This window comes from Rhea pennata, chromosome 5 (assembly GCF_028389875.1).
Source record: "Rhea pennata isolate bPtePen1 chromosome 5, bPtePen1.pri, whole genome shotgun sequence".
Taxonomy (NCBI): Eukaryota; Metazoa; Chordata; class Aves; order Rheiformes; family Rheidae; genus Rhea; species Rhea pennata.
The window spans coordinates 59,473,014-59,493,310 of record NC_084667.1 but is presented as its reverse complement, the minus strand read 5'-3'; the positions used below and the strand labels follow the sequence as shown (position 1 = coordinate 59,493,310).

General features: G+C 36.3%; 1 protein-coding gene across 1 annotated transcript in view; it reads right to left on the bottom strand.

Annotated features, from left to right (window-relative positions):
• TDRD9 (tudor domain containing 9) overlaps window positions 1–20,297 on the bottom strand; it is a 54,948-nt gene that overhangs the window by 33,731 nt on the left and 920 nt on the right. Inside the window, exons 2-8 of the mRNA XM_062577700.1 lie at window positions 18,444–18,550; window positions 10,790–10,887; window positions 10,149–10,370; window positions 8,659–8,781; window positions 8,152–8,232; window positions 4,744–4,908; window positions 1,295–1,398 (exon numbers count right to left, since the gene is read on the bottom strand). Coding sequence (XP_062433684.1) covers window positions 1,295–1,398; window positions 4,744–4,908; window positions 8,152–8,232; window positions 8,659–8,781; window positions 10,149–10,370; window positions 10,790–10,887; window positions 18,444–18,550 — 900 coding nt within the window. The remainder of the gene's footprint in view (window positions 1–1,294; window positions 1,399–4,743; window positions 4,909–8,151; window positions 8,233–8,658; window positions 8,782–10,148; window positions 10,371–10,789; window positions 10,888–18,443; window positions 18,551–20,297) is intronic.

Genomic DNA, 20,297 nt, shown 5'->3' with positions numbered 1-20,297 from the left:
TTCCTGAAGAAGTGGAATTCAACACATTACTCATTTTTTTTTTTCAGAATACACATGCATAAACATTGCAAGTAGATCACTAGGGTTGCTTTTGTCTTCAAAATTATGTCAAAGTAAATATTCTTATTTGCCTTTAAAATTCACCAAAATTAGGATGTTAAAGATTTTAAAACGCAAAGTTAGTATACTACTGCAGAATTTTGTATAAATTTGATAGTTTTTCTGGACTATATATAACATTCTGTCACTCTAAAGACATCTGATGATACTTCTAAGAAAAGCCTAGCCTATAAAAATACATCGCTATCAAGAGTTACAGGTCATATTAACTGAAGATGCCATCCTGTAAGTTTAAGACACTACAATCATCTTAACACAGAACTCTCATATTTAGTAATAATTGTTCCATATTGATGAAAATATTTTTCTATACCATGAAAGTCTTTATTCTCAAACTGTGTAAAGAATAGGAGGTATAATTTTCAGTGGAAGGCAACAATCCATTTTCCTAATAGCCCTTTTAGAATTTCAAAGCTGAAATGCTGATGTCTTCATGTTTATTTGTAAAAGGAATGCTTAAAATTTCACAAGCTTAACTAATACTGGGTTTACAAAAAGTTTACAAAACCAAAATATTTCTTCAGCATATAAATTATATATTTATATAATAATAATATAATATATAATATAAATTATAATAGAATATATGGGATCAAAACCACCCCAACTTTAAACACCTACTCAGCATTAGACCAAAGCTCTAGTAGCTGCTTCACCATGTTTTTGGATACCAAACAGCAGTTTACCCAAAATAACCCAAATTAATATTGATTTCTTTCAAAAAAAGAGCAAAGGAAGGCATCAGCTAAATACCTTGTTAATTTCTCTTATCTGTAAGGCTTTTTTTTTTTTTTTTTTAAGGCTTAACATGTGTTTTAGTTCAGAAAACAGACTAGGTTAGTTCTGCTTTTATTTTTTTTTTATATAAAAAATATTCAACTCTAGTCTGCAGCACTGAGTCAAAGCTTCCATATGACATAGCTGGCTTTAATGGCCATTTGCACTCAGGGACATAAAGCATATTTCAAGAACACGGAAAATTCAGTAAGACCTAGAAAGAATCTCAAAATGACTAGCCTGAGTAGAAAACTGTTTTATATAAAACATAAATAAAATAAAGGTACCACTAAGAATTGTAAAACATGGGTTGCTATAAATTCTGTTCCTTAATTAGAATGTCATTTCCCCCCAAAAAACACATGTTCCTTAGTCACAATCTTGTATTTTATCTTACCTATTGTTCTTCATTTCCAACTCATCAAACGACTGAATCAAAGACACTGCAACATCATACATTTCCTTTACTATCACTGGTTCTTCCATTATTTGAGGAGGAAGCTGCACATGAAGGGAAATACTGAGGTTAACATCATAAAATAGGCTATCAGACTCCTCAATTGCTTTTTGACTAAAACTGATCCAACACACAGGCTGTGTGAAGAAATAGCTTACTATAATCTGGAAATATTAATTACTTTTTAAATAGATGTTTTTCCTCCAGTGTCTTACAATCCCAACACTAAAGACACTTCTGACACATCCCTCTGAGATAAGTACAAGCCTGTGCTCAATTTCTTAGTGTTTGCAGGACTTTCTTCTTATCCAAAAGTGGCAAGTGTGTGTGACCAAGCCCAACTCATGGGAACAGGATGATGAGAAGGAGAGAAGTTTGTGTAAGGAAAGCACAAATCTTCCAATGCAGTGCTGCTGAATGGAAGGCAAACAAGATCCTAGGATAAATGAGGAAAAAGTCATTCTGATAGACAGTGGGAAATATTAGTAACAATGTATAGAGGTGCCCCTAGCTCTAAGGTGACTCTCCTGTGCCTACAGAGTTAAAAAAAATTTTACTGAAACCAACAGGTATTAAGTTTATGATGCTGGGGAAACCTGAAGGAGACTGACAACGCATCTGCAAGTTTTAACCAGGTTTTGGGAGCATAGCCAAAACCTGGACAGATGCTGATTACAGCTACGGAATGATCAGAAAAATGAAAAGACTCCTCCTTTAAAAGGAGGATAGCAAAGACTCACCTTTTCTAACAAAGCAAAATGAAAGCCAGAAGGAGGCATGACTGCTATCCATAAATTTATCCAGAAGTAAATAATTACATGGGAAGGAGAAGAGCTAAAGACCAGGGTTAGGTCTACTGGAAATAATCTGTCAGTATCTTCTATAGCTTCCTGTGGAGCAAAGGAAGAAGGAAGGAGAACCCCAATGCCTGGTCACTTGCTTCTTCCCCAGCTCCAGCATTAGCCCTGCATATCCACCTGAAGCTCACAAGGTGCAATCTCAAGACAGTTTAAGCTGATACAAAGCCTTTAGCTTTCAACTGTGTACATCTGAGCTTTGCAGAGAGCTGCTTCAGAGAGCTAAACCTGCAAAAAACCTAAACTACTGAAGTCATTTTTATGCTAGTCTTCTCTCTTTAAAACAGCTCACTACAGAATCACAAAAGCGCTACTGCTGGCACAAGAGAAGAGACATGAACATTGACTTAGATCAGCCCTTTGCACTGCAATTTTGGTCTTTTTTTTTTTTTTTTGATTCTTACCAGAACTGCCATTTTGTAACTCTAGACACTATTTACCATAGGTCACCATGGTTTCTGCAGAAAGGTTCCTCCCAGAAAACCCAACAAACATTACCCTCCCTTGTTATGGTGGAAGATGGATCGGCAAAAACAACAAAAAAAAGCCATCTCTAGGAGTCTGACAACACTCCTTCCAATTCCCCCCCCCCCCCCCCCCCGCCCTTGAATCAACCATCCAGCTGGATCTTTCAGGAATATAACCCTATCAACCCCAGAGCTTCTTAACCACATCTCACACCCTTTACAACAAGGGAGAATCTGCCCCTCTGCTTTTCCAATAAAGTTTATTAGTCCATAAAAGAGCTCTCAAACAATATTCTCCTAGTTCTGATATGCATTTTTCCCCCTCAATATATGGGATGATCTTTTAAGGAATTTACATTTTCAGCATTACTTGAAGATTTTTTTTTTTTTTTTTAAGATTATTCTTTTTTGAATAGCTGTCAAATTCATCTTTTCAGTTCCGTTACCTTTAGTATTCTTTAACATGACAAGGCTGCCATGCTCCTCACAAAAGGTAACAACGTGAGGGACAGCAAGTACCAAGCCGCAGCACAGCTGACTGAAATAATACATCATCATCAGAATCGTTCTGACAGCAGTTCACTACCTTTCATCTGGACTTCACAACTTCAGTCCCAGAGCTACGGAGGAGGTTTTTTTTACATTTGCAAGCCAAAATGGGACCCTATCTACTTACCTAAAATAAAGGGATAAGGTATTTCACTGATCTTCTGCCTACCAAAAAGACCAAGGTCAAGATCCCTAGTTTTGCTTATATTTGAGAGCGCTGCTCACAGAATCAACTACACAATTAGTTTTCATTCAGCATCTTAAATACTGCACTACTCCATAGTTAAGCATTTACAGAACACAGCCAGCTTTAAGTCTCCCTATAGATTCAGCCTTTGTGCATTTTTCATCAAAGTCTGTGTTTCATTGATATTACAGGTGCTGGTAAGACAAAATAATGACCCAGTTAATACTCCAAACAATGTGAAGATCATTATGTCAAGAGAAAAGAAATTACCTTTGATAAACCTGAACTCAAACTTGAATCATATATACGTGATTCAGTAACTGGGAAAGAATAAGCCAGTACAAATTCAAAAAATGTTTTTTTTTCCATTCCTTTCCTTTCTCTATCTTTATTCTTTGCTACAAATTAGGCAATTCAAGGAGAAGGATATTTCTTTTAACTCCACAACTTACGCCTAGCTATAGCAAAGGGTTTACTGTAAAGAGGCATGCAGGGGAAAACAAAAAACACAACACTAAATGGCATTCCTATTATTCCTATTTATCCTCTAAATCATAACTGATGGGATATCAGTGAATAACTGAACTATCCAAATCAGAACTGTTGAAAGAATTTTTAACACCCAGTGTTTTAAAAACATTATCATCCACAGAAATATGTGAATATTCAAGCCAAGAGTCTGCAGGATTCACAAAGGATTGGTACATGCATGCAGTAACATTTTAAGATTTTCTGAAAAGGTATAAACTTCATACCTCAGAGCAAACAAGTCAGTTATGAAGGACTGAACCAACTCAAACCAAGATGCTTTAAGCAATGAGTTATGACTTACATCATCTGACTGTATAGTTACCGTTTTTAAATTACGATGAAAATTTGTAAGATTTGTATTTATATTGAAAATAGAAAAATGCTTTAACTGTCATTAACGCTGTATCTGCTTTTATGTGAATTTTACAGACTTTTTAAAGGCAAAAAATATAAAGAACTAAAGCCTGGCGCCTGTAGGCACTTGCAGAGCTGTATAATTGATTTTAGCATGATGAAACATAGGCCTTTGCTTTCATGTGGCGGTGCTTAACTTATTGGCTGCCTTAACTCCCAGGCGATGTGTCATTTTTATTGTGATGTTACATTAAAAAAATAATAATTCCTAGGCCCTTTTCATTTCACTTCAGCTATGTGAAAGAACACTAGGCTGTTAGTAGGGAGGCTCCTGTTTTATCACCATGTATTAATTCCTCTATAGAACTTTACACAGGTTTATTGCAATTGCCTATTCCAACTTTTCTTAGTACATCCAAAGAAATAAAACAGTTTTTACTATACCTTGAAGAGAACAGTGTGCTTCAAATCATCAAGATAATATTCTTCAATAGCATAAGGTTTGCCTTCCACCTCAAATACATAGGCTGGATTCAGTTTGTTATGAACTGGAATTGCAAAGTAATCAGCAAATTCTTTACAGTTGATGGAAGCAGACATCAATATAACCTGTTAAAGATTTTGCACAGCAAAGGTAAAACATTAATATGAAATACCATTCTACACTGGAACCTCCACTTCTTTATGCTAAAGCAAAATAATATAGGTTACTACAGGGCTCTCTCTTAGACATGTTTAAGACAAGCATAGCTAAATGCTCAAGAGTCCCTATGTAGAAGGTGGAAAAAGGTAAACACCTGTAAGAGAATGACTCGGGCTAGATGCGTAGGGCAGACAACATGAGCAACTTCACGCAGTAGAAGTTCGATATAAAAAACATTTAGTACTCTTCCTTAAGCTTGTCCTCAAATGAAGAAGAAAGTGCACGCTAAATATTTTCAATTCTTGTTTTACTAAACAACAGTTAAGGGTAGATAACTGCCTTTACCTCCCTCAAAAGATGAGACTGTTTCGTACAACAGTAGTATCCTAACCTTAAAAATTTTACTGTAATGATTTTGAAATCTCAAGTAAGAGGTTTTTCAAGTTTCAATTAGTTTATGCAACAAACTCTCAAGGATCACACTAAGCTCCTTGCTCTCTTATGTCTGCTGAGTCTGCCAAGATTCTTAGGCTGTATTCATCCAGTTGGAAGAAAAAAAAAAAAAAAACGAAAAAAACAAAAACACATTTACTACCTGATGAAGCCTTTTATTTAAATTAAGAAATTCAAATTTACAGTCAGCTTAGATTGCTTCCCTGTTTCATACAACATGGTAAGTAAGATAATGGCTACAGTTACTTACACTCTAACTTAGTCTATTTTGAACACGGTCCCATTGCTCAGCACAGCCAGCTCCAGTAAGCTGAAATGCCTCAACTTGGAAAACCACGAAGAGGCAAGGAGTTAAAATGAGCTGTGGGGTGTTCAGATTCTCTCTCAAGTCCCCTGAGCCACTCTATGCATTACTGTACACAGGGATATGGTCAGTCCTTTTCTGCTTTCCTGAGACTTTCCATTATACAAAAAATAAAATGAAATAAAAAACACCCCAAACAAAAATGCAATGAAATATGAGCATCTCCCCTATGAAGTGATTGGCAGGCAAGCTAATGAAGTGGGTATTGTACCACAGTTGCTTGGCACATGTTCCCTGGTACAGGGAAAGCATGGAAAGAGAAGATTAAATCATAAATTCAGTTATCATAATCCTGAAAGAGGGAAAAATCTGAAAGGACATAATTCAGCAAATATTAGATCAAAGCTGTTCTACTACAGCATGAACTGCCTGCTGGTTGAAGGGAGAGTGGCCTACCTATGCTAGGAAAATAGGCTAGATGTAACCTTGCCTGAAGGGTACTGGAACAAAATCCAACCTAATTTTTTCTAAAATGTAGTTACTGGCAAGGAACTTCAATATCTCCTCCTCTACACAACCTTTGTATTTGCCACTCACACAGTAATCTGCACAGATTTCTCTCAAACTGGAAGGAAAATCATGGGTTCCTAAATGAACAGCAGTTGAAGAACGTGATTATTAAACTAAGAGCTTGACACTCTCAGAGTGGAGGTTTAGTAAGCATGTAACATCAATAGGGCAGGAGAACATACGGAGTAGAGGGTAATCTTACAGTTTAAGATCAAGAAGTCCATGAACAATTGCACAGCATGTATACGTGTAAACTCTGTCATTTGAGACTAAAAATATTCACAGTAAGAACAACTCTCAAGAAGTCCGTAAACAGCAATTTGCGAGAATGTGGAACAGATTCTGGCTCCTACTTTCCTACCAAAACAGCTGTTACTGTCATATGATCAAAGATCTCTGCCCTCCTCGTTTTTCAAGAGACTTCTGGGGGAAATAAAAATAAAAATAAAGGAAAGGAAAAAAAAAAAAAAAAAGCATGGCACAGGCCACACTGGGCTTATTGTATAGATTCAAAATGACATGTTCCACTCTGCTAAACCCCAGCAATTAAGATCAGTAGTTCCCCTCTCCTCAGCATAAAAGCCCTCAAGGCGGTAGGGAAGAAAAGGGAAGAGCAAGAAAGCCACCCACAGAAGTAAGATTGCCCCAGGTTTGTACCACGTGAAACTGTCATCTGAAGAAACAACTATAGAGAAGGATATAAAGGAGATAAGTCTTCCAAGGACAATTTTGAGATATTTCATCAGAATTACGGAGAAAAAAAGATCTTTCAGAAACCTTCAAGAGAGAAATAGTTTCTCACCGAAAAGATGACAGAAGCTGAAGAGTCTCCTGCTCTTGACAATCAGATAAAAGGCATCAGAGGAAACTTTTCACAAACCGAATATGATCAAATTATTTGGCACTCTTGGTAGACAGAGCCAAGTGCTAAGGAAGGCTGAAGAACAGCTTTATATTACTGTCTCTGAACTCAAAGACAAGAAGTGATCTTTCTTATTAGCAATAAAAGGGATAAAAGTAGGAGATGTGAAGTGACAGACTTGTCATGACAACTGGAAGTGCACTTTCAGGGAGGGAAGTGCATGCTTGAAGAGCTAGAGACAAGTTCAAACCAACACTGGCAGATCGTGCGGAACAATACAGTTTCTCTTGCAGAAGGGACCAAAAAGCCAACATAACCTGAATCTATGTCCATTTTTAATGGAAAAATTCACATTAATTGAACCCCTGAGAGGATTTGTCAGTCTCATGAACTTTCTATGGTCACAAAGAGCTCATGTAAATATTTTGAGTTAATACAACATTATTCCTTGTATTTTATTCCTTACATTTCACAAGTCCTTTACAACCACAAAAGCTGAATACGTTGTGCTAAAACTCTGCACACTCTGCTTTTGCACAACGTAAGTAAAATTCCCTGAGAGAAAAGTCTCAGTCACACCACACTACCACTTTTCTTTATAAGTTGTAATGTAATATTTGTATTTCTTCCTATTTCTTCCAATAACAGTGCCCCATTAAAAAAGTGAAACATATCCAAGAGTTAACGCTACCATCTTCAGCAAAACCGAGGCAGTGACCTCAATATCCAGTATTTAATTCTAGTCACATATTCATCTTGCATTTCTAGCCTTAAGCAGACTTTAGGAACTGATGCATCTTAACACGAGGAAAGGAAAGTCTCTCAGAGCATGTTATAGTGGCCAGAAAATAATGCCCCGTAGCTGACTTGCTTATAAGAAGTGGCAAACTAGACAGTATTTTACCTTAAAGCATGTAATTATTTTTGAGAAAGTTCTTTAAAACTACACCCCTTGTAGACCAAAAAGATGTAAAAATTTATTCTTCCAATAAAAAGTAGAAGAATATACTTTGAACCTACCTTTACAAATCGTGAATTTGTGCGCAGCAGTTTACGGATTACCAAGAGCAAGAAATCCATTTCTTTTGTACGCTCATGCACCTGGAAGATATATTTCACAACTTAACCTGCAAAAATTCACTCTTTTTTTTTTTAATCTCTTCCTTTGCTGCTCTGTTTCACTGTTTCACATTATGTAGGCTTTTCTAACTTGGAACAACCACAATTTTTCAGAGCAGAAAGTACATCTATTAAGATGTGCTACACAAGTTATGTTTTAAATCTCAATATGATATTGTAAAAAACCACCCTCTCCAAACCACACCAAAAAAAAAAAAAAAAAGAAAAAAAGAAAAAAAGAAAAAAAAGACATAAGCCTATTTCTGGAATTGTTAACCATGACCACAATTTATACAAGTTATTTCTACTCCTCTGTCAAGGTAGATATTTCTGTTTTTCTTTCTCTAGGATGGTAAGAGAAAAACCTTTTTTGTAATATGAAATTTAAATTTATTTTCACCAACTTACTTCATCGACAAAAATGTGTGTGAACTCAGTCAGGCTTTTAGCACAAACTAATTTCTGAAGGAGGACTCCAGTTGTCATGTACGTCAATCGTGTGTCTTTTGTGGAAACTTTCTCTAAACTGACCTAATATAAAAGGAGAAAAATACTATGAGACACTTCAAAATTATAGACATGTATAGATATTTAATGTATTTCCATAAATATGCATGTGTAACACTCCAAACTGAACCATAATGTAAACCCATCACAATCATTCACTCAAACTTGTGAAAGCCTCTGAACAAATGTGCTTTTAATCAGATCTCTGCTTTAAAGCCCAGAACCAGTCAACTCAGGAACAGAAAAATTTCCTTACCAAAAAAATCAGAGACACAACTGTAAGTTTACACAAAGGATTGAAATTTCAGTTGCTCTTACTACAGGTTCTAGCCCCACCTCCTCCCCTCCCCAAAAAATAAGATAAAATAAAAAATCCCTAAAGGGTTTTACAGGCACATACATGGATCTTTCCACTCAAACTCAGACCAAGAAAAAGATTTTGCCAGAATTTGCTTTCTGGACAGGAGAAAAGGAAAAAGAGGAATAAGACATCAAGGGCAGACAATTTATTCCCAAGATAAAGTTAAAAAGACCAACGTTTTACAATATATTTACAATTTCTAAAATACTGCTGTAATCTTAGCTTTTTAACCTGGCAGATAGTCAGGGCTATAATCATCTTTTCACTTTGAGTTTTTACAATGACCTAGAGCCCATGAGTCTATGCTTCTGGTACATGAAGACTCATGGGCACTACAGGTTAAAATACCTTTACTAAGTATTCACTAATTGAGGTTACGATGCTTTTATACGCTTCTGCTTCTCTAGTTTTTGCTCAACTCATACAAATACTTGCTAGATAAGCAGGGCACATCCACATACGCTGTCCTGAAAACAGTTTGAAAGCGTGCTATCATTTCACACATTTCTGTTACCTTACTGAATCAATTAAGTCATTTTTCAACTAATTTAAGGGATCAAAGTACAGAGAAAATATTTTGAGAGAATATTTAGAAAACAAGCAAGAAACTACAGCAGGACATTTATAGAAAGATCCAGCAATAACTACAAGCAACTTTGTCATAGCTGACATGTAAAGTCAAGCAAATCAAATATGCTAATTGAAGAGTTTAAAGGAAAAAGAAGCAATACACATTTTTCTTGTGACAACATTACTGAACAATAACATGTGTCCGATTATTCCAATTATAGGTACACAGACAATTAAGTATTCCTGCTAGGGTCTAGCTAGTTTTTCCAGTTGTTCAGTTTCAAAGGCTTAAACATTTAGTTATGAATGTTTAACAGCAGACAGCTAAAAACCATAACTTCACATTAAAAGCATTTCCATAACATTTCTTCAGTATACTAGATGTGCTTATAAGTAACTAAGAAAGAAGATATGGTATTATCTCCTTTATTTTTAAATAGAGTTTGAAAATTTCTTATACCTGGTAACCTACAAATCCACCCAATGTCCAGGATCGCTCCTTGCTAATCCATCTGGCAATGCTGGTGGCACCAATCTTCCGAGGCTGAGTGACAGCAATGTTGCAGTATGTAGACCGTTGAGTGCAATAATCCAAAACATACTGTGGAATTTGCGTGCTCTTACCACTGCCAGTTACTCCACGTACTATCACGACTGAATTGCTTTCTATTAGAGAAACTATCTGAAACGATTTTTTTTCGAGAAAACTTTTAAGTTTACAAAACAGAACAATTCAAAATAGATTTCAAGAGATCAGAAATATTGATAACTTTAGTACACTTCTCAAACCTCTGTAGAACACTATTCATGTTTCTATCATCTCTTAGGCATCTTTAGGTAATTTTGCATTCCTAAAATACATTAGGAAATCACAGAAAAGGACATATGCCCACACTCACTCTCTCTCTCTAAAATATAAACATCTACAAAGTAGAATAGTAAATTTTTTCTTGAAAAAAAAAAAAATTATGTACAACAAACAAAACCTTTCAAATGGAGATTAAAACAGGAACAGAAGTTTCCTTCCGAAAAAACAAGAGTAGAATTTTCAGTTTTATTTCATAAGGAACAAAAGTACAATAAAGTTCACAGTAAAGTTACCTCTTCCTTGTGTTTGGCTATGGGCATATCAGGATATTTATGGTTATTTTTTGGTATAGGAGTCCAATCCCTTGATTCACACCGAGGCAATGAAGTATCTAAGCAGAAAAATAATCAAGAGCAAGTTATTACAATATAGAAAAAGAAATATGCGCAGGAGAATATAATTACAGTATTTGGAAACCTAACTGTTACCAAATTCAAATCACATATTTTGGGGTATTAAATGAACTAATACTTTCTCATATTAATAGACTGAAGAGAATTTCTATGTTTATGCAACTGCTGTTTTACTGGCAGCAGCTCTGAAACATATTGCTACTGTGTACAAACCACGGTCAAGCATATATGTGATTCTATAATCCTGTATGCGCTCGTCTTAATCCAAAAGACGAAGATTTAGTACAATTGCAAGGCACCTATCAGAACTTCTTTGATGACACTGAAAAGATAAGCTTGATTTATGTACCCATGTGTTTCCCTAAAAGCCTACTGAACACACAGTACAAAATAATCCATAATATGGTAAAACGACCACTATTCTTCTACCTTCTAGCAAATCAAACAAGCTTATTAAGTATCTTGATGCTCTTTCAACGCAACGCTCTTGCCAAGAGACTGCAGAATTTAGTCAAAGCTAACACGGGGATATGAAGGACAAAGCAATCTTACAGTGCCCTGACTTTCTGCTCAGAAGTCTGTTGTCAGTTTGAGCGTGAAAAACAAAGTAACAGCAACTGATGGGGAAGGAGCAGTAGAAGCAGGGGGAGGGGGACAGAAAGAAAAATGAAAAAAAAAATTTTGATAAGCAGCAATTTTGCAAGTTAAACAACCTGGCCAAAAAAAAAAAAAAAAAAAAAAAATCCTACTGAAATCAACAGCAGAATTGCTTTTGATTTCAAATTGGTTTCACCATGTGCAAAGGGGAAATACACTTACCGATCTGCACACACACAATAGAACCTTAGAGTTCACTTTTTTTTTTTTAATGCTGAGTCATTTCTGTTAACTAATTAATCTAGGAGTAAGAAAGAATCTTAGTATTCTTTTCAGTAAGAAAATTGTTACTGTAAAATAAAGGCTGTTGCCTAAATACCTGCCCCACTGTTAAAACTTCCTTTCTGAGTCTGGATTAATCAATACCCTCACACAGTAGGAAAGCAGAAACAGGCAGAACAATTTCTCTTGCCTCTGTACAGTACCTAAATGTGCTCCAAACCCCAAAACTATCTTTGGGTGTCAAAGAACACAGAACCAGTTACTCCCATATTAGAACAAACCCCAGAAGCTGGAGTGTTTTATTCACTTTTATAAAGCACTAAAACCAGGATTTTCCTGAAATCAATACTCTCAGGAAAGAAAGGTTCTTACACCCAGACTATGCGATAGAGAGAACAACAAGTACAGCTGACTGTTGTATGGAGATTTGTTTAGCACTATCAAACACATATAAGACAATTTGACATTGTTAGAAAAATATTAAGAGTGTCCGCTTTAAAAGACTTCTGCTCAAGCTTCTAAATATATTCCTTAGGAAAATTCATATATAGCATCCTGTCACAGCAACAACGGATGTCACAGTACAAAGGATGACTGGCTTCCCTCTGGCACAAAGATGTCACTATTGAGACATCATGATTTCACCAATGCTGGAAGAAGTCTTAAAGTGTTAGGGAAAAGCTCCAGGTAGCAGCATATTCTTACTAGAGCAACATAGTCTTCTAATCTCTGTCAGGTTTTCCATATAACAATTATATTCAGCGCAGTAAAACAAAAAGTTTTAATTTTGAAAAGAGAATTCAAACATACACATAAGACAACAGTAGCACTTTTACAATAGTGCTCACAAAAAGAGAGAGGGGGGACCAAAAAAAAAAGTAGTGCTGGACTCTCAGAACAAGCCAACTCAATAGAAACACAGTAATTTGCTCAATTCAAACTACTAGCATATTAATAAGTAATCTTTAACTAAAAACTCAGTAACACCTTTTTGCAAAATATACAGGAATAAACCAGAGACACATGAAGTCATCATGGCTTCAAATACCTGCTGAATAATGGAGGAGCTCAATTTAACCAATTTCATTTATCAGTTTTATTGAAGATGCATATAACCCTTTTTTGACACTGTTCTTTATCTGAGAACTGCCTTTGCTCCAAACACAGTTTAGAAAACAGTTTTGATGCATATTTCAACCCTCTCTCCACCTACCCATCAACGATCCTCATTATCTTTTCACTCCCTTTTTCTCTCCTCCCATCTCAGATCTCAGTTCCTTGCCTGTCCCATCTGAGGCGCTTCATACAAACAGCCCCAGGTTTTAATTTTTTAATTCTTCTTTCTACTTAAAACACTTTTCTCCACTCTTGCTAATTCCCCACACCAAAACAGGCAGCTTACACTTCCACACTGCCTATACATCACTGGGGTACAGGTGCTAGCCCAAAGCTTTTAAATCTCAGTTTCAGTGCTTAGCCCTAGCGAGGCCCAGAGCAGCTCTGAGCAGCTCCTCCACAATGGAAAAATTTTGTTTTGTTCGCATGTTCAGTTGCTCTGTGGCACATGCAGCTCAAGCTGCAAGGGGCATGCATATTCACAGAACAGATAATGATTCCAGATTTTTACCTATTACATTGTAGTTACAAAGCACATGCAAATCCATTTTTCAAATACAAAAGACAGTCAATTAGAGAGAGACACTTACTGTATTTTCTGTGATAGCCAGATTATCTCAAGTCCCAAGCGCCTTAATGCGAGGAGGTACTAAAACATTTCAAAGAAAAATCACCATAGCATGTAAGCAAACAATGGTAGGAAAACCTACCTTTGGTAACCTTAATTCTCAATAATGACCCAACTGGTTAGCCTGCAGTTTTCAAAGCATTCAAGACGTCAAATAATCAGCATGAATAAGCTCGCCAGCCTGAACAGAAATTTCACAGTACCTTTTTATTTGTTTAATACACATAAAAGCTGAAATTATACTGAATTTGCTTGAGAAATTTAATGAGAATTGGGAGAATTTTATCTAAATTCAAAAGCCACTCTTGGGCCTCAGAGTAAACCTGCAACTTCAGATAAACATTGATGTGATCAAGCTACCCATCAGAAGGCCTGTTCTGACAAATGGAATACATAGCAGAATCACAAAACAGTTGGGGTTTGAAAGAGCCTCTGGAAATCATCTGGTCCAACATTCCTGTCCAGGGCACCTTTTTGGTGCATCTTTTCTTGTTATAAAAGGTGTCATTTTAATAACAGAGTAGAAACATTGAATATATGCCCCTAAGGAAGTCCCAAGGTTATTTTGTGGGTCTAAACAGCCACTCAACTGCAAATTCTATATCAAATAGTATAATTACCTTCAACTATTGGTCTTTTCTGTAATAGATCACCTTGCCTGCTTCCCTTCAAACCTCTGTAGTCCCAAAATGAGAACTGGTCTTTAAAAAGCAGATCACTTCTGCAAATACAGAGACATCTAAAGATCCAGTGAGCTACAGAACTATAGATTTTTCTGTAAGAAAGGCACAAAGCTTCACTTTTCTAATTGCTTATGCTTTCTGGAAAGCATTAATGAGTGAGACAACAACCACAACAGATGCACAGCTTTGTAAGGCATCATACTCAAACATCTACCTTGAATTCTGACATACAGAGAATGCAGGACACTCCACCTGAAAACAGTGAGTGAGTGAAACATGCAACTGCCCAGCACTCTGATTTATGACAAGTAAAGTATTTCTGTAGTATAGGAGGTATTGATGTCAACGCAGAATAAATACCTATATTCATTTCTCTAGTCACAGGCAGGGCATGAAGAAACAAAGTTACAGAAAAGATGAATTGCCTGGTCACTTTCTTCTAATTTATTACGTGAGTTCTGTAAAGATATGTTGACTGCGATGACTAAAACAGACTACTACTCATAGAAGGAACAATTTCCCAATAATTTCCCAACATATCAATTAATTATTGTATCCCACAGAGCAGATATATTCATTCTGATACCTGCTTCCTGAACTGAATTTGAAAGATCCTTTAACATGAGGTTAAATTTTGCATTTGCCCATTCTGGGAGAAAAGACTGCACAGCTGGATCTTGGTATCTGCCCCTAATCAAATCAAAATGAGAGGCAGAAAATAAAGTACTGGTTAAGTGAGTCAGATGAAGAGCTTACTCTGTCACTGATCACTCTTCTGTTCAGCTACAAACCCATCAAATGACTACAGTTAGCAGGAAAACAAAGCTACAGGAAACAACTGGGATCCTAAGCTTAAGGAGGACTCTGAAATAAATCAAGCTGCACCAGTCATAAGGCAAAATACACAATACAAAGTTGCCATTTGACAGACAGATTTGAGCACCAAGAAAAAAAGCCTAATTCAAAGTCTGCTCATGGTGAGTATTCTTCTTGATCACTGAAAACAAGCTAGCTAGTCTGGAAGTCCCGCTAAAGAATGCCCCAAAATTCCCAATAATTCCCTAGAATTCCCAACAAATTCTTCCAAGTAATTATTTTTCGTTTGGGAGATCTTCTGTTTTCCATTGCAGTCATCTTCAACTTACATATGTTTTGTACACAAAGGGTGAAGATCTGTGCTATTATTAGTTTTCTTCTCAGGCATCTGTCCTGAACTCAAAACATTAAAGGAACTCTGTCACTTAATTTCTTATGTTTTCTGTATTTCAGAATCTTGATCAGAAATCATGTTTAAACTTGTTAGCAATTACTACACCTGGGATCTAAATGATGCCTACAAGAGATCCACTAAATAGTGTGAAAATAATGAAGACAAAAGAGGAGAAAAAACCTGCTATCCACAAAGGTCTAAGAATAATGAAATAGGGTTCTTTTTTAAGAGCATTTATTAAGGATTTTAGAAGTTTCCTTGAGAGTCAAGCTCCTAACAAAAATGGTTTAGAATATTCAGATCTGAAGGGAAAAAGAAAAAAAAAAAAAACTGTTTTCCCTAGGATGCCTGGAGTAGCACTGTGTCCCATATATCTCAAACCTGCGCATAGCTCTGTAAGGTACTCCTTCTGCACACCCCATGACCTCACTGAATGGCTCCAAATCAGCCAGCACCAAACGTGAGAGGAGCTGGATGGGCTGGAAAGGTCTACTACTGATGCTGCACTTGTTCTGGATAGCAATTGCGAAGAGGTACTTCATTCCATTTTTACTTAGTCACTTCAATTTCCTTTTCACAGCTGTATCATTTCTACTATGCAGAAAGGCAGACTTCTTCCCTACACTTCCCTGACCAACTTGGGTTTCCCAAAAGGGAAAGAAATCAGGCATTCCTATTTGCCCTTGGAATATAAAAGCATATGCTCCTTCAAGGAAATTGGAAGGCAGTAAATTAAAACTCAACAGAACTTAGTAAAAGACAACTGCATAAAATATATATCACCACTCAATTTCAGTAACACTGCAAGATTTAAATTAGGATGACCATTTATAAAGATGTTGTCACCTACACTTAGTACAGCAACAAAAAAGAAAGAAGTAACTGCAGGGATGCCGACTCTCAAAACTTCAGGGCAAACCAGCCTTTGATTGCCTTGCTGTGCAGCTTATTTCTTGACTACGTTTGTACTGGACACAACTAGAGAGAATATGGGCTGGTTTAAATAAATCTCTGATCTGATCATCAATGACAGTTTGCGTTCTCAGCTAGAACACACGCTTCCAAAAAGATATAGCTGATAAGAGCTCTAAGACCTATAGCTACCTAGAATCTGCATAATTAGCATATTACTAAGGCTGCAACTAGCAGTTTTTTTTTTTAAAAAAGCATACAATTTTGTAACACAGAATATTAATATTGCCACCCTCACATTCAGTCAGAGCTTCTTTGTTATCTTATGTTAAGATAATATTCCAGAATTTGTAAGTCTAAGCTCATAGCAATAAAAACTTAAATTTCCTAAAGCTTTTATTGTATTCTGTGCCTAGGTGAGTTTTGGCAGCTCAGTCCCAGAACGCCACAGGGCACCTTCTAGTGCCCTCCTTATTCAGTCTCTTCAGATCCCCTCACTTGATACCATACAGCTGGGAGCAGACTGCTGATCAGAGGAGACAAACATCAACACAGCAAGGAATAACTTTAAAAAAAATGAGATTCCAGACCATGATAAAGACAACGAATAGGAAGAGGAAGGAAGAAAAAAAAAAAAAAAAAAAGGCAAAACCATCTAGTTTATAAATAGCATCAGAATATATGTTATTATTTTTAGTAATATTTTTAGGTTCTTGGTAACTAAGTGCTATTTAAATGTGTTACAACTGGAAGACAAGAATGAATATTGAAGGTATAAATTTCAAGAAGAAACACTTTAGGATAGACAAAGAGAAAACAGATATTTAGAAAATAAACCTACAAAGATGAACATGCAGAAATACTTCCTAACAAGAGTAAGTTATATCCCTATTTATTTTTACCGGAGCATTGCAAATATCAGTTCTATTCAAAATCAAGCACGTCACCAGTGCTACTCAATTAAGTTGATAGCACACCTTTGGCAGAAGTCTTTATTAAACGGACCCCCTCCTTCACCAGTACAGCACATGAAAAACTAGAGGACACTGTACTTCTATCAGACAGGTTGCTGTATGGCCTGCAAAATTACCTAAGCTTGGTTTCCTACTAGCTGATCCTCTTACATTTGAGCTATAGCAGTCTACACTTCTAATTCCTTTATCCCTCATTCTCACCTTTCAATGCTCCTTGTCTCCAAAAAACCTTAGGTAATTTGTTAACTGAACAAGAGACAGTGTTTTGTGGTTAGTTTAGACAGTGCAGGAGGGATGGCCAAATGCGCTGCAGTTGCCGGACAGGCCAACTGAAGCAACTGCCTCCCAGCTAATGACAGGCCAAACAAATAGCTTCAGCACCACCTGAGTTCTAGAAGTCACATAACTTGCAGAGACATTTTAGGACAGTAATTTCCAGAGAATTTCTAGATTTGTCAAAATTGGAGGGAGGGGAAATCAGCAAATGGATACAGAAATCACAAAGAATGACAGTGCAAAATAATAATAAAAAAACATCACACACAAATGTCCTTTCCTTGAAAAGTCAGTTACATTAACAAATTTGAAAATTAAGAAGCACAGCAACAGAATTTGAAGCTAAGCTGTCCTGACAGCCGAGTCAGCTTCACACTGCTTTTACCAGAGCTCCCAGGAAAGAGGTGCAATCAGATTTCTTTCTTCCAAAGGCATTTCAGAGTGACAATCAAAAAATACACAGAAATAACGTAGATTAGAAAAATGGGAAAACAGAAAGAAAGATATGCTCAGTCCACAGTATTCTTAAATAGAATCTTCTGTAGTGATCGTTATGACAGTTATCTTTTACTTACAGATGTATTTCAATCATATTATTTGCATTTATCAATACCGCAGATCAGATGTATACACATATATTGATATGCCAGCATTATACACAGTTGTACATAGAAAATAAGGTTTTTAATTTTTAATACCAAGTCAAAAGAACAAATGCACAGAGAGCATTAGATAAGCAGAAACTATGGATTTAGTTTTCGTAGGTTTTTTTGGAGGAGAGAGATGGAAAGAAAAAACAACTGGAAACAAAAGGAGATGTATACAAGTTTCTAATGGGAACCAAATATGTATTTACCTGGTTTAAGGACAAGCTGATCATTGTCAAATACACCTAATTCTTGTTCATCCAGTTGTCTGAGTTTCTCAGCATATTCACGTCCAACACTCTCTTTGATAGGGAGCCTGAAGAGCACAAAAACAACAATTCAATAAATGGTTCCTAATCTAAGGATCATGGATAATTCTGGGGAAAAAGGTATTATTCAGGAAGTTCAGGGTCTCCAGGTCATTCAGGATCTACTTCAACAACCAAACTTCACAAATTAATTCAGGCTCTGTAGCTACATACTAGTCTGAGAAAAGGGCCACATTAAGTCTTTTTATTTGGACTCCATGAAACTGAGCTCCCAAAATAAGAACCTGTAGGTTGTCAATTCCTAGTAATTTCTTTCCAAATGATAGTCTAGGACTTCTTTTGAACAAAGACAAAAATACTTGTTTGTCCAATTCTTGACACAACACAACCAAGAATACACACGTAACTCTTGTGTGATTCCCTAGAGACAGAGGAGGCAGATGTGAGCAAACCCCATCACTTCACTGCTTTAAGGAGACCTTCTAGAGCTTTTGTCTTGGAGGCAAGAGATGATGGTGGATGATCTGGGAACAAACTAGTAGAATCACTAGGTAGCAGAATTTAACAAAAATGCAGACTTATTCCATTATACATAGGGCAAAAAGTCTTTCCATGACATAATAGAATGAGATGGGATAACAAATTCTGTTCTACGTAAATAACGTAAACAAATCCACCTGGATTTCACTAGTAAATAAAGTAGCATATATGACTGTATAATTATCAAATGAACTTAGATGTTTGAACAGCAGAGGTGTACACAAAAATCCCCTCCATTTTAAACAATATATTAACAGAAAGTCAAAACTATGTATCTGCCCTGTAATTTGAGCAAAGGCTTGCACAGGGCCCGGAGCTATGTAATACATAAACTTTCTCAGAGACTCTGCCTTTGAGACACTTTATGCACAGATATTGCTGCAGAAGTGTCTATCTCTTGACCTAAATAATTATTATTTATGGGGATCCATCTTGGTTAAGCTGATCACAGGTTTTTAGCATGGCACTGTGTCACCCATTTCTCATTACGGACTAATTCACAGTATCGTGATGCCACAGAGCACCCACTTTCCCTGACAAGGCAAATCTATACCTACTTAGCTCTGCCACAAACTATTCATTCAGATGGGCCATTATTTCCTCCTACAGGAATTAAGTATTTACTACCATACTGCTGTCAGCAAGATGCAAAAGGAATAACATATATGAATTCACAAATGACTTCTTAGCCTCTTTTAACAGTATTTTAAGTACAGTGCTAAGACGATTTTTGCCTATATCTTGAATATTTCTTAATGCAAAGCTCAACATGATTCCATATACCTGCATAACCTCTAAGTAAAAAACAGCTCCATACTTTCAAAAAATAGCCTATATCAGTTTTAGCACTCTAACGTTTCTGAAATAGCTGTGGCAAGGCACATTCCTCATGCTCCATGATCTACCTGGGGTATATTTCGGAAACAAAATTCATACAGATTGTGTCAGCCTGCTTGTTAAGTAGGTTATTCCACTGAATGCATATTAAACACAAGGAAAAACTAAAAATACAAAAGTATTAATCCCAAGCATTCAGTAGCTGAAAACAGTAGAATTAAACTTGGCCTTATCATCTTAATTTGGCCCCATCCTATGGGCATGTTACCCAGATTTTAGTGATGCAATCCATTATTTTTCATTTTCATGAGGCTGCAGCCTCACTAAGTACACCGGCTACACATCTTTTGATAATGAAACCTGGTTATGCACTAAATTCAACTTGTCCTTCAGTGTCCTGCAAGAACAAAAATAACC